The 15348-nt window shown below is 36.0% G+C and overlaps 1 protein-coding gene across 1 annotated transcript in view; it reads left to right on the top strand.

The window, feature by feature from the left end:
* The window catches only part of NUP58 (nucleoporin 58), a 28083-nt gene extending 18898 nt beyond the window's left edge, over positions 1-9185 (top strand). The window contains exons 14-16 of the mRNA XM_039356412.1: positions 1492-1590; positions 5711-5806; positions 7053-9185. Coding sequence (XP_039212346.1) covers positions 1492-1590; positions 5711-5806; positions 7053-7222 — 365 coding nt within the window. The 3' untranslated portion in view covers positions 7223-9185. The remainder of the gene's footprint in view (positions 1-1491; positions 1591-5710; positions 5807-7052) is intronic.
* Positions 9186-15348: the final 6163 nt, after the last annotated feature.

Raw genomic sequence — 15348 nt, forward strand, 5'->3', positions numbered from 1 at the left:
ACTTATGCTACCATGAATATTCCAGCTTCTTTTTTGCATTCGGTCATCTAGAACAAGACGTTCCTTGGCAAAAGATTTTTTAAAAGTGCCTTTTGCTTAATATACAATTATTTCTCTAAGTAATGGTTGTGAGAACTTGAAGTTCAAGTATTTATAACTTTACAAAACCAGAAATGGACCATGCATATTGTGTGACCTGTACATCAAAGTCTACAATTGTCATCAGTATTTTCGCAATGTTATTTTAAATTGCAATCATGGTAGATGAATGTATTATAATGCAATAATGAGGTAAAATTTGGGTGGGGTGGGGTGATATTTTAAATAGAGAATATAAATATTCAGGAAAAAAATGAAATGTAAAAATCTTGGCATGTTTTAAGGAAAACATTTGCTGACAAACACTATCATACTGATTAAACCTTCCACTTTGATGATTGCGCCATTGGATTTATAAGTAACAATAGGACATTCATTATTAGAAGGGAATCCAGCAAGTGCTGTTCTGCATTGTGTTAGAACAGTATTTTCTAGATTTTACTGTTGGCCTTCAGCATGATACAATGAACAGATATAAAAAGGCAGGCACAGTATTTGAACTTGACAAATTCATCAAGTTTAATTAATGCACTAATTGCTGAACTTAAACAGTGTACTGTGAATACTGTCAAGTAGCTTGTATAAATTAGTAGAAAAAAACCTAGAACTTCTGTTTCATTATTTATACCTGGGGCTAATAAGGAGATTATCACCTCCTACCCTGGACTGATTATAGACATTTTAACAATGATATAAAGCCTATTTTGACAGTTTGTTTATGTAGGAAAACCACTGTCTCCAAACTTCTGAATCTGAAATTTTTTTGAATGTATTGGGTAAGGTGCACAATTGTGCCTTTTCTGTAAATGTTTAAATAAACAGGCAAAAATTGTTGTAAATGTAGCAAAGTTCTAACAACTCAGTAACTATCATTTTTTGTGTGAACCAGCTTGAATTGTCATGTTACTGTGTAATTGACTTGGTCAAAAATGAAAAATAAATTCAATAAAATAAAATTATTGTGTTGTGTTTTATCCACTTGTTTTGTTTGTCTTTTAAAAAAAACTGGATAAAATACTCAGCTGAGTATTTTAATACCAGACATTGGTAACATGATGATTTTATTTGTGTTAATATATAAACCTTGATTTTAAAAGAAGCGCTGCTCCCATATACTCCCATCAAGGAGCTGACAGTTTAATTTAAAATGACATGCTGAGTTGTCCATAAAACCGTGGTCTCATGCTTTGGCATAACATAAAAGTTTTACCAGTAGCTTCCTTTTGTATTGCATTCCAAATCTAAAATTTAGCCATTGAAGACACTAAGAAAGCTTGGGTGCTCTAAAAAGCATTTGTTAAGCTATGATTTAGTTTTAATGAAGGGTATGCATCGTTGGATCTCTGTTGTGAAACAGTAAGGCAAGCTTTGTTTTCATTTTTTTCATACCAGGGCCACAGCCGACTCTGGGAATTAGTTTTGGAACGCCCTTCGGTTCAGGTATTGGCACTGGCTTGCAGTCAAGTGGCTTAGGCTCTTCAAGCCTCGGAGGTACCCTTCTTTAATATTTTTTTCCTAATGTTTCACTGAATTACTCTACAGCACTTCCTGAATTGACTTAGTAGCACACTTCACTGGTGTTAGTAATCTTTACATGTGTTATGTCCACACTGTTGGACTCCTTATTAATGTATATGAAATATCCACAAGCCTCTGATTAATCTCAGTGCAGCTCACGTCCAAAAGGCCAGTGCAGCTAAAAGCATTTCTTGAGAGAGTGGGAAAAGGGTAACCTTAGTGCCCCTTGGATTTCTTTTATAGTTCACAGACACGATGCTTTATTTGCACTGTTATTTTTGTTAAATATTATTCCTGATTATTTCATTATGATCTCTGTTGGGAAAACAGTTTTGGTAATAAGGAGTTACCTTTTTTCTCCTGGAATTTATTTAGGTTTTTAAACTTTTTTTTTTTTTACATAAATGGACATTTTGGGAGACAAAAATTATTTCCTAAAATGTTACTGAATTGCATGTTTGCATAAATTGTATTAAATACATTTATAGTTTGCTATGTGCCTTAATTTTATGGAATAAGATGCATATAAACTGCACTTTATTTTTTTTATTTTAAAAATTCCCAAAATATGTTAATATATTAGTGTACCAACTTTCTTTGTGGTGATATTTCAGTGGGAAGTGTTCGGGTAACCATTAGTCCTTTGTTAATACACAGATCCAGAAATTCTAATTAACCCCACTTCAAGAGATGTATTAATTTTCTTAAGATTGTGAACAAGCCTGGAGATCTTTCTTTTCGCAAAGCCAAATAAATTAAAAATGATGCAAAATGCAACCACAGCAATAGTGTAATTACATTATTATGTAATCAAGGATAAATGGAAGTATAGGAATTAACTTGCAAATCTGAACATCAAAGAAATATTAAAAGATTAACTCCTTTCAGACTTCACAAATAATCATCTTGTTATTTGTATTACATTGCAGTCATATTTCACTTTCAGAGGACTAGTTTCTTAAATCAAAAAGCAAATAGCTTAAAACTTCAAATCTCTTTCCCATTTAGTTACCAGAAATTAAGCACAAAGACAATTTTTTCTTAATATTTAAATTGTTCCGCAAGCTATCACATCAATGTAGAGGATGTAATGTATTACAAAACCTACCTAGAGTCTTTTTTCAGATTCAGTATTTGGCATTACCAGCAATGGCAGTGAATAGCAGAAGGATCTATCTATTTATTGTCACAAATCTTTCCAGTACTGCTGGCGGAAAAGACAAAACTGTGTCTTCAAGGGACTATAAGTGGGCTAATGATGCAATGTACTTAAAAGTATGACTACTTGAAAAGACAGGATTTTTTTAAAAAATTAAACTTTTTGCTATATCTGAAGTAAATTTTTACTTCCTAAGCCAATTTTACTTATTTATTTAAGATAGTCATACAACCATCCATCTTATAATCAACTCTCAATTGTCTACAAATTTATAACATGGAAGAAATCTGGTTCTTACAGTTTTCAATTATTATATGAATAATTTGGGATTTAATTAGGAAGTACAATTAGTTTATACATCTGTCTATAGTATCTAAATTTAACCTGAAATTTATGAGACAAAAATTCACAATAATAAAGTTACTCACTAATTCTAATAAGATTTCCTTTGAAGAGCTGATAAAACATTTTCAGAGCACCTAAAGAACACACAAGTTTCAGCAGATCTTTTTATAGTATGCTTAGGAAACACTTTAAAAACCTATAATAGTTGAAGTTTGGTCAGAAATTCCACAATAGGTTCTGCCCTGCTTGAAATAAGAAAAATATTTCCTTTATAGCATGTGCCTTCAAAGTGTTCTCTGAAGCATGTGTAGCAATGTGGGCTGAAACTGACTTGTCCAAACAGATTCTTCCTTGGTTGTACATAAAAAGTACAAAGGGGATCTGATTAGCAAGTAGGACTAAATCTGGATTCACTGAAAAGTTTCTGAGATTATAAATGATTATGAGGGGATTTCTGCCTCTGCCACATTCACTATTAAAGATTTTCTGTGTAAAGGTGTTATTTATTTCCAACATGCAACTTTTATTATACTATATATATATATATATATATATATATATATATATATATATATATATATATATATATGTCTTTGGTTTGTTCGGGGGTTTTCTCCCGCGTAAAATTGGAAGTGTCTTGGCAACGTTTCGACGAAGTCACATTCGTCATCTTCAGGCTGGTGTTTTTAGCTTCTTGCTTTGAGCAGCAATGTGTGGTTTTAGCTGTTTCTTCCTTTTAACTGCCAGTGAGGGTATGAACTGATTGGATGGGAGCTTGGCTGTGTTCTGATTGGGTGGAGGTGTGTTCTGAATGGTTAGGGGCTTGGCTGTGCTCTGATTGGCTGGGGGAGTGTTCTGTTTGGTTGTGCTCAGGTTAGTCTGAGTTGCAGAGGGGTTTAAGATTTTGGGGTTAGGGAGTCGTTTGTCAATAAGGGCAGGTTTCCAAATGGCTGGTAGGCGGGAGGTATCATCTCGCTTGTTCATGCTGTGTGGGCGTTTTTCTATCTCGATGGCTTCTCTGATTATTCTGTTATTAAAATGTTCACTTTTGGCAATGGTTCTGGTATTTTTAAAGTCAATTTCATGTCCTGTGGCTTTAAGGTGTTGGACCAGGGAAGATGTTGGTTCCTCTTTTTTGACTGAGTTCTTATGTTCTTCAATGCGTGCACTTATTCTTCTGTTGGTTTGTCCGATGTATGTGGTGGGACAAGTGGTGCATGGGATTTCGTATACTCCTTGATTTTCTAATTCAATTTTATCTTTGGGGTTTCTAAGGATGGTGGATATTTTTCTGTTTGTGCAGAATGCTGTTTTGATGTTGTGTTTATGGAGGATCTTACTGATTCTGTCTGTGGTGCCTTTTATGTATGGGAGGAGGGCTTTGCCGTTTTCTTGTTCTTTGTCTTGGATTTTAGTGGGGGTTTCTTTTTGGATTAGGTTTGTAATCTTATTTCTATGGAATCCATTGGATGTTAGTACATTGGTGAGAGTGTGTAGTTCGGGTTTTAGGTGTTGTTCGTCAGCTAAGCGTTTTGTTCTGGAGATGAGTGTCTTGGCTACAGAGTTGATCTGTGCTGGGTGGTGGTGTGAGAGAGCGTGCAGATAGCGGTTTGTGTGTGTTTTCTTCTGGTAGATGGTGTGTCCTAGGGAGCCATTGGATTTCTTGTAGACTAAGACATCCAGGAAGGGAAGTTGGTTGTTAGCTTCTGTTTCCATGGTGAACTGTATTTTGGGGTGTAGGCTGTTGAGGTGTGTGAGGAAGTTGTCCAGTTTTTCTTTCCCATGTGGCCAGATTATGAAGGTGTCGTCTACATATCAGTTCATACCCTCACTGGCAGTTAAAAGGAAGAAACAGCTAAAACCACACATTGCTGCTCAAAGCAAGAAGCTAAAAACACCAGCCTGAAGATGACGAATGTGACTTCGTCGAAACGTTGCCAAGACACTTCCAATTTTACGCGGGAGAAAACCCGAACAACCAAAGACCTATATACAAATACCCGCGAAAACCTCAGAAAACATATATATATATATATATATATATATATATATATATATATATATATATATATATATATATATATATAGTTGATAACACTACACACACACACATACATACACACACACACATACATACACACACACACACCTACCAAAGATCTTGCATCTAGTGAAAAATCTTTGCTCTAGTATATTTAGTATATTTTATAGCTCTTAGGGTCATTAGTCATGGACAATTCAATTTTATCTATTAGTTTATAAGCTGATGCCTTATATGGGAATATTCAGGATATTTTCTTATTCATAAAGAAGAATAAAAGATGTGAAGTCTAGGATTAAAATCACAATATGTGATTAATACAAACTAACATGGCTGACCACTGTCAGATTTGCAAAAGTATATGCAATGAATCAGTGGGTTCTTAATACCGATATATGCAAAGGGATGTTGATTTCAGTTTAGTTAGATTCTAGAGCCTAACTCATAAAATATTGTGTGATAAACTTCACTCAACATGTTATGATTAAAAGCAATTTGACCTGCGCACCTTAACTTGTGTTTCCTATCTTTATTGCTGTTTGTCATAGGATTTGCAGGTAGTGCTGGTTTTGGAAGCAGTGCTCCAGGTGCACCGTCATTTGGATTTGGAGCAACAAATAAGCCTTCGGGAAGCCTTAGTGCAGGTTTGTTCTGTTCTGAATGTTTTGTGGGGCATTTAAGTTCTCTGTACAAAGTAGTTTGGTCACACAACACTTTCAGTTACTGATATTTTCTATTTAGGAATTTAGAATCATTCTTATAAATAGAGTCTTATGAAATATTTTGAGAGTGAAATTTTTTGACCCTAAAATATATCAGAAACATTCAGATACTCATCCAGATGTTGATGTGTTCCAGTCTCAGAATGGAAAAGGGGATGTTTTGGTCTTAGAACATTTGTCCTTGTACTTTTCTGCATTAAGGAAAAAATAATCTTACTGGGTTTTCCCACTATACACCTAAATAGAACTGCTTCTTTTCCTTGTGCTTGAACAATTTCTCCCTGAGTAAAAAGGCCTTTAAATATATTCAGCATGACTATAATAATAATACTTATTCTGTGCACACTTTGAAAATGATTCAAAAGAAGTGCTTTAGATCGCTCATGTGCTTTTTGTCTTTTCGTTAATTTAGTCTGATTTTTTTTTCAAGATTCCATGTGGTCCAGTTTTAATGAATGTTTTCAAAATACTGGATTTCATTTCTGTCTTTAATGTTAATGTGAGTCTTAAAACCAATAGTACCTTTTCAGATTTGCATAAAAGGTTAAAAATAGTTGGGCAGTTTTATTGATGGGAAGAGAGCTGCCTGCTCAATGCTTGAAGCATTTTTTTCCAAATCACTGTCTAAAAGTTCCACCCACACTTAGTAATTTTCTTGGTACTTTTTGGGTGCATTAGCATTACAATTCCCAAAGTTTTTTATTAGTTATGCTCATTGGAAATTCAAGGAGCTGTAATTCCAGCCTATATAGAGGCCTTTAAGTAGCAAAGATTGACTCTGTATTATTTTACTTTGTGATAAGATTATAAGCTTCTGAGGGTTACATTGCTTTTGAGCTAAAGATTAATGTTAATTTGAAAAGTTTAACGCGTCTCTTTAAAGTAAAAATTCAAATCCTATAAACCTATGTTCTCTCGTGTTGAGATTGAATAGACATAATACTAGCTTCTTTCAGCCTCCCAATAATATTGTCCATATTATATAGATTACATTTTATTAAGCATTATTTTTAGTGTTAGAGCTTCCCATGCTATGTAGCGTATGTGGCAGCAAGGGATTTCCCCAGCATTTTCAGATTGCACTTCATGCTTAAAAAAATTTGAAAGTCCTTTGTCCTTAATGTGATCACACCTTTTCACTTTGAAATGTTTTCCCCTCCTTTATAAGGCTTTGGCAATTCGAGCACATCTGGGTTTAACTTCAGCAATCCTGGCATCACAGCATCTGCTGGCCTGACATTTGGGGTGTCCAATCCAGCCTCTGCAAGTTTTGGTACAGGAGGACAACTTCTCCAGCTGAAGAAACCCCCAGCTGGAAACAAAAGGGGAAAAAGATAAATATGAAAAAAGGATAGGTGGGATAGGGTCAGGTGAAAAAAAGGACAATGCATTCATTTAGTTCATCCTGAAAATATATATTTTTTTAAATTGATATAGTAGGTGCTCTGTGTCCTTGGAGATTTATAACATTTTGCTACTTCTTCCCATTCTGGGCTAAAAACTGTACTTGTTACAAATGCTATCTATTTTTTGTGAATCAAAGCTTCTTTGTCTTCTCTATATGTAATTATTAAGGAAACTTATAAAACCATCTATTTAAAGTAATGTTAGTAACAAACTATTTTTGTTGATATGATTTACACCATACATAGATACGCATATTGGGTTTCTTTTTAAAGCGAAAGTATATTCTAAGATTCAGAAACTTAAATCCATATCTTCTGTTGTGTGATATGGCCTTTTAAAAACATCGGGGTGGTTTTGTGTATATGTATGTAAATATATACAGTATAAATGAATATTCATGTATATGAATTATATATAATGCATTTCAAACCATGTGGGTTATTTCTAAGTGCGATTTGGGGTATTCTATCATGTCCTGAAATACTGTTAGCATATGCAAGAGCAGTTGTAATATCTACTGCATGTAAGATATTGTGGCCTGTTTGGATTCTCTTTTTTCATTTCATTTTTCCTTTCATTCAACGCATTAACTGAATTAGGTGTTCACTGTAAGCATTCTATATGGATTTGTTTCTCAACAATTGTGATCTGTCTTTAGAGAGAAAGGCTTCAGAAGGGTTTTTGAGAATTTTGGAATGGCCTCAGTTTGGAAAAAAAAAGTTCATACAAATGATTGGTGGGTGCCCTCAATTGTGACAATTTATCAGGAGAGTAAAGCTGCATAAAATTCCATGTAAATCTAAGTTGCAGCATTTCCCATGGACTTTGTTTTCTTATATTGTACAGTTCATCCAAGTAGAGATTATCTAGGCTATGCTATGGCTGTTGTAAACCAGATTTACTCAATTTATGCTGAGGGATTTTTCTACCATCATGAGAAAGACCCAACTGACCTTAACTGCACCATTCTGAACAGATGCATAAAATCTCTAATCTGGAGTTGATGCTTATCTGTCCTAAGTAAGATAGCAGGTTTCTTGTTAGCTTACAAATCATAGATGAACGATATTTTGCTAACTGATAATTTGTTTCAGACAAATTCAGCAGAACAAGTCTTACTCTGAAGTTGAGTTTATACTATTGTCGCACATTGAGCTGTATTCCTAACTAAGTGAATGTTTAAAGAGAAGCAACAGGAATATTTATTGCCTTAAATGATGGGTTAGAATCCCAGTCCTTGAACTGTGTTGCTAGCGCTGACCCCATTTAATTCTACAGGGTTTGTGTTAGGGCCTTTTTTTAAAAGGGTCAGATTGTAAATCTCTACAGCACGTGTGTACAGAATTTTGGTGAAGTCTAACCTTTTTACACAGAGAATATTTTGTATGTAACTCAAATGTTCGCAATTTGACTGAGGCACCTTTCAGAAACAAACAGGTGTATGTATATATCCTGGTTATGAAGTTGGCTGCTTTCAGTTCAGTACTATTTTTCTAAGTTCTAAATGTTTTATGTCATACAAGAGAAGTTGTCTGACAAATGTGAGTTTTGAATGCAATAGATTCAGAGTCTATTTAGCACAAGACTTTTTATATTGGTTGTGAATAGCACCAAAGTTTGAAGGTTTTTATTTTCTTTTTTCTTTGTGGAAGGAGGAAGTTTTTAATTTTTGTTCAATTAAGGAGGGCTAAGTGAATTTTGTTTTAAATTTGTGTTGTGTTGTACTTCAGTTAAAGTTGGTAGACCTGATGTATGTATGTTGTTTTTTACACAATTAAAATATTAAACCACTGAGTTCTTTATTGTATATTATTTGTGAAGCTATTTTTTAACAGTGCTGCTGTCTTTGTGTGTGCAACTTTTTGTTCTCAAATAATAAAATTGTTTGAAGGGAGTATGCCATTCACAATTGCCTTAATATCTTGACTTTCTTGTTTTCTGTAAAGCATAACATCAGTTCCATGGTTTCTTTGAACACTAACTTTTTAGCCTCGTTTATTAGAATATGTGTGTGTGTGTGTATTGATGTTTCAAAATAATTGGCATACTATTAGTTCTAATAATACTGTGTTTCCCTGAAAATAAGTCCCGGTCTTATATATTTTTTTTGCTCCAAAAGAGGCACCAGGTCTTATTTTCGGGGGATGTCTTACCCACTTACCTTAGGACCACTGCAGCCAGAAAGGCCTCTGATGGTGAAAGGGAAACCAAGGGGTCAATCCAGAGCTCATTTCTCAGCTGAAGAGGCCTTTCCAGAAGGCCTCTGATGGCAAAATGAGGTTGGGGGCGATGTGCATGGGTGGTGGCGAGTGGCCGCAGAAGAAGTGGGCTGGCAAGGCAGGTGTCGGGGCATGGGAGGCCTGGCTGCAACTGTCCTAAAGTAAGTGGGTGCGGGGCGCATGGGGCAGCTCCACCCCCCCATCCCTGCCCTAACTTGATTTTTACCCATGCGCCTCACCCCATCTCGTGCAACCAGGTGCGATGGAGCAGGCAGGGTCTTAAATAGGGCTTATTTTGGGGGTAGGGCTTATATTGAGCACATGTGTAAAAATCAAGCTAGGGCTTATTTTTCAGCTTTTGGGGGGAAACACAGTATGCCAATCCAGCCTATTTAAAAATTGACATTTTGCTGTATGGATGGGATGTGTCACTTAATAGATCTTTCAGAGCTCTTGCTTTTCATGAAATTCATTTTGTGTTTCTTACAGATGACATTATCTATATGACATGATAATAAAAAATAATGAATTTTCTCCTTTGCTATATAGTCAGATTCAGTAGGGTTGAAATGATGTGTACATGTTATTTTTAATTTGTGGTTAGATTTTAAAAATGAGCTATTTGTGTTCTGTTTCAATGGAGTTCATCCAGAAAATGCATCGCTTCTTCAACTGCCTACTTCAATGGAATTGGCACAGAACAAGTTCTCATTACTGAATTCCCCAGATTAGTTATTTTCTGAGAAACGGATGCCCTGGAATGCATGAAGCATTTTGAAGATTCTGAAGATTTCTTGATTGTGTAAATTATTTTGAAATCCCATGTAACTTTTCCAGGATTGTTGAGTGAGCTAAAAAAAAAAAAAATAGCCTGTTAGTATATAGTTTATATAGCGATGCAGTTCATATCTTCAAGGAAGACATTATATATGTGGATATTTGTGTGTCCGATTAAGAAATCCAAATTTAATCTTGGCAACTACAGCTAAAAACATGAAATAGCTAGTCTTAGGAAATCATCTAAACCCAAACTTGAAAAATCACTGTAGATAAAGGAGAAAAGTATTAGTATATACAATTAGAATTTTAGTACTGGGAGATAATCTTAGAGATTGCTTAGGCCAACTCAGTTTAGCAACCTTGAAACTAAAATACCATAATAGATTTGTCTAGCTTTTACATACATCTCCTAGAAAGGAATCCTCCGTTCCAGTTCAAGAATATAAATTATTGTCCCTGTTCCATTAAATATGTAAAGTCTAGCTTTTTAAATACTTGCATAACATCTCCCTAGGCTCTGCTCCCGAGATTGGAGCAACATTTTAAACCAATGTTTCTCAACCTGGGTGACTTTTAATACATGTGGATTTCAACTCCCAGAATTTTCCAGTCAGCTGAGAGTTAAAGTGCACACATCTTAAAGTTGCCAAGGCTGAGAAATACTAGCATTATGTGGGGAACTGGGAAAAAAATAGGTTGTCAGAAGGAAGAAAGGAAGTGAGGAGGCTGATTTCAAAAGTCTGATCTATCAAGCTCATTGAATTAAACATTCTTCGTCTAATCTAATAGGGTGATTTTAAAGCCAAAATGACATCTAAAAATTATCAGCTTTATGGATGAAATGATAAGGGCTTTTTTCCATTCTGAGCATGTGAAAATATTGTCATGTTATAAAAGAAGTTTAATATTTTGTCACTTTACTGAATTCAACCCCCTCCCTCATTGTAATGGTGCAAAAAGAGGATTTTTGGCATATTAGTGGTGCTAGTAATTCAAAGTCTGGTAGAAGACAAACAACTTGGTATTGGGAGAAGGAAGGAAGTTGAACAGTTGAGTGACTAAGGATAGAATTTGTAGATATGAGATATTTGGAAGAATGGAGTTTATTATGGTCAGCATACAGTTTGTTGGCACCCTCAATCTCTATAAGAGCAGGGGTTCAGTTTGTCTGCCTGAAAGCCCTATGCGTCCTGTTTGTTTCCATCTGGGCTTTAAGATTTTCACAATAATTTAGAGGATCAGTCTACATTCATCTAGTCAATTTCTGGAACCTCAAGAGGAAAAGGGTGTGTTCTGTGATTGTTCCAAGTGGCTTCTCCAGTCTTCTGAACACTGAGGTGCAGAATGAAGGGGCTGGCTTAGGGGATAGGAAATAAATGTAGAGCTGACCTTTGGATAGGGAAGGAATGAGTGAGCTACCAAGAGGGACTTGCAGAAAAAGTTACACAGTCAGTCCTAAAAAGAAAAAAATGTGAGGAAAAAGCAACCCCATCTTGATTTTGTTTAGTACAAGATGGAGAGTTCTGGATAGGTTTTCAGGATTCTGCCTTTACCTTATTACTGTACAATAAAAAGTATTTCTGGAATCTTTGCCTCACCTATTTCTTGACCTGGTCTTCTTCAAATTCCTAGCAAAATGAAATGAACAGCAATCTTGGTAATGTGAGCGCTGTCACCTACATGCTGGATCAGTGCCCCTTCTTGCCCTTTTGCTAGCCAAAGGAGGGGTGGTTTATTGGATCAAAGTGATTAATGCTTTCTTTGAGGAAGCATATAGTCTCTGTTGCTACGATAAGAGATGATGATAGTAGTAGTAGTAATAATAATAGTAATAATAATAATAATAATAAATAGCTGGGAAAGCAGATAATAACAAGACCTGGCAATGGCTAAGAGCAGGAAAATAGCTGGGAAAGCAGATAATAGCAAGACCTGGCAATGGCTAAGAGCAGGAAAATTGAAGAAAGAGACCGAGGGACTAATTCTGGCTGCACAAGACCAAACCTTAAGGACAAATGCATATAAAGTCAAAATTGAGAAGACAGCAACAGATAGTAAGTGCCGCCTATGCAAAGAAGCTGAAGAAACAGTGGACCACCTGGTAAGCTGTTGCAAGAAGATTGCACAGACTGACTACAAGCAGCGGCATGACAAAGTAGCAACAATGGTGCATTGGAAGATCTGCAAAAAATATCATTTGCCTGTAAGCAAAAACTGGTGGGATCATAAAACAGAGAAAGTCATAGAAAATGATAAAATTAAACTGCTCTGGGACTTCAGAATTCAAACAGACAAGCACCTGCAACATAACACCCCAGACTTAACAATTGTCGATAAGAAAGACAAAAAAGTCTGGATAGTGGACGTGGCAGTGCCTGGAGACAGCAGAATAGACGAGAAAGAACTGGAGAAGATAACAAAATACAAAGACCTACAAATAGAAATAGAAAGACTGTGGCAAAAGCAAGCAAGGGTAGTACCAATAGTCATAGGCTCCTTGGGTGCAATCCCAAAACAACTGGAGCACCACTTGAACACCATTGGCATTGACAAATTCGCTATTAGTCAATTGCAAAAGGCGGCCTTACTAGGAACTGCTTCCATCCTGCGACGATATCTGTAATACCATCAAACATCTACATCTGCCTATCCCAGGTTCTGGGTAAGGACTCGATAGGAAACAAAATGCCAAATCCAGTCTGAACATCTGGCTGACTGTGCGATGATCGATAATAATAATAATAATGTTGGAAGGTACCTTGGAGGTCATCAAGTCGAACACCCTGCTCAGGCAGGAAACCTTATACCATTTCTGACAAATGGCTGTCCAGTTTCTTCTTAAAAACATCCAGTGTTGGAGCATTCACCGCTTCTGGAGGCAGGTTGTTCCACTGATTAATTGTTCTAACTGTCAGGAAGCTTCTCCTTAGTTCTACCTTGCTTTTCTCCTTGATTAGTTTCCATCCGTTGCTTCTTGTCCTGCCCTCAGGTGCCTTGGAGAATAGCTTGACTCCCTCTTCTTTGTGGCAGCCCCTGAGATATTGGAACACTGCTATCATGTCCCCCCTCGTCATTTTCTTCATTAAACTAGACATACCCAATGATGCACTTTTTCTTGAATAAGCCATCTATTAATCCAGCCATATTGGACAACTTCCACCCAGGGTCTAATCTCCACTGGTTGACGATGGTTTCACTTATTCCTGAGTGAAAGGTTTCAGCTAGTGTTTATCAATATTTGCATTTCTTATATGTTTACATTTAAGTGTAATATAAAGCCTATTCTTCCAACAACAATCTGATGATATAAATTGGACTAAGAGACAGTGACTGGACCAGTTTCTCCATGAGCTTCTATGTCTAAAACTGGCCATGAACCTGGCTCTCCTTTATTCTAGTACAAGTAATCCTTTACATAACAGCCATAACTGAGCTCCAAATCTGTTGCTAAGTGAAACATTTGTTAAGTGAGTTTGCTGTATTTTACGACTTTTCTTGCCACAGTTGTTAAGGGAATCACTGTAGTTGTCAAGTTAGTAACATGGTTAAGTGAATCTGCCTTCCCTATTGACTTTGTTTGTCAGAAGGTCACAAAAGGTGATCACATGACCCCGGGACACTGCAACAGTCATAAATAAGAATCAGTTCCCAAATGTCTGAATTTTGATCATGTGACTGGGGAGGCTGTAATTGTCATAAGTGAAAAGTCATTTTTTTTCAGTGTTGTAGCTTTGAACAGTCACTAAATGAACAGTTGTTAAGCTGAGGACTACCTGTACTAAGTTCAAACCTTTGGCCGTTTTTTTTCTATCATTTTACAGGCTTTTACTTAGTTTCCCCATGATCAAGATATATAAGAAACTGCTGGGAAAGATCAGTCATCAATATATAGATGATACCCAGTAATATATATCTAGGCCAGATTGAGCAGAAAATGCTGTGGATGCTTTTACCTAGTGTAGCAGACTGGACTGGACTGAACGCAGACAAGAGGGAGTTACTGTTCAAAAATCAACAGCCCACCATGAATGGGCTTGTGTTTTCTCCTGCAGGAGCAAATCCATGACTTGCGAGTTCTAGAGCAGGCATGTCATACTGCCGGCCTGCAGGCCAGATGCATCATACTGAAACCGTGCCCAACCCATTGCCAGCAATGGGGAAAAAGTCACAATACGTCTGAATTTGACATGCCTGTCATAGAGTCACAACTTCTGACTCTCCAAAACTGCAGTTGACTCAGAGTGTGGAGGAGACTGGTTGTTGATAAGCAAGCAGTGCTACAGAACAATAACATTTCTGTTGCAATGGCTTCTACTGTATTTGCAATTACAGTTCATAATGCTGATTATGAACTATAAAATCTGGTATTAGACTTTTGTTAAATATGGGACATTTCTTAAATTCAGTTTGCCTGTCCTGTGAGTTCAAAGTAAGAACTGGGTCATCAAATGGATCTGAACATACTGCTTTGTTCAAGAGCCAACTTGAAATTTATCTTAATTTTGCCAGTGGGTTTTCTTTATAACCAGTAATTTTATGTCCCTAAATTAGACATATTTCTACATTATTCAATACTTTCATCCCAACACTTACAGACATGAGAAAAGTGTTCCAACCTTACTTCTTTACTACAGGCAGGAATTCTCATCCATTAAATCTAACAGTTCTAATCTAGCCAGTATCATTAAAAGTTCAAGTTTGTTATCAAATGTATATTTGGAAGAAATATCCAAAGTCTTGGATGGCCTCAAGGAAATGAAGTCCCAGCTGTCATAGCAGTCTAAAATAATAGGAATATATTAATTCTAAGCAAAAAGGACAACAAAACTAATCAACCTAAGATTTTACTAAAACGTTGGTATATTAAGTAAAATACTGTTTGAAGAAATTAATTTTCTTTGAAGCACAAGCTTTACAATATAGCTGGGTACTACCATTTACCTACATTTCCACTAGGTGGCAATGGTTACCAGGTTATTTATTTCCCTGTTGATAATAGAAATGCATAAAAGCAGATGTACTTGCTTGTCATAAATCAAAATGCTGAATGGCTACTAT

Source organism: Crotalus tigris, unplaced genomic scaffold (assembly GCF_016545835.1).
Source record: "Crotalus tigris isolate CLP2741 ecotype Arizona unplaced genomic scaffold, ASM1654583v1 scf7180000017573.2180621, whole genome shotgun sequence".
NCBI classification, from domain to species: Eukaryota; Metazoa; Chordata; class Lepidosauria; order Squamata; family Viperidae; genus Crotalus; species Crotalus tigris.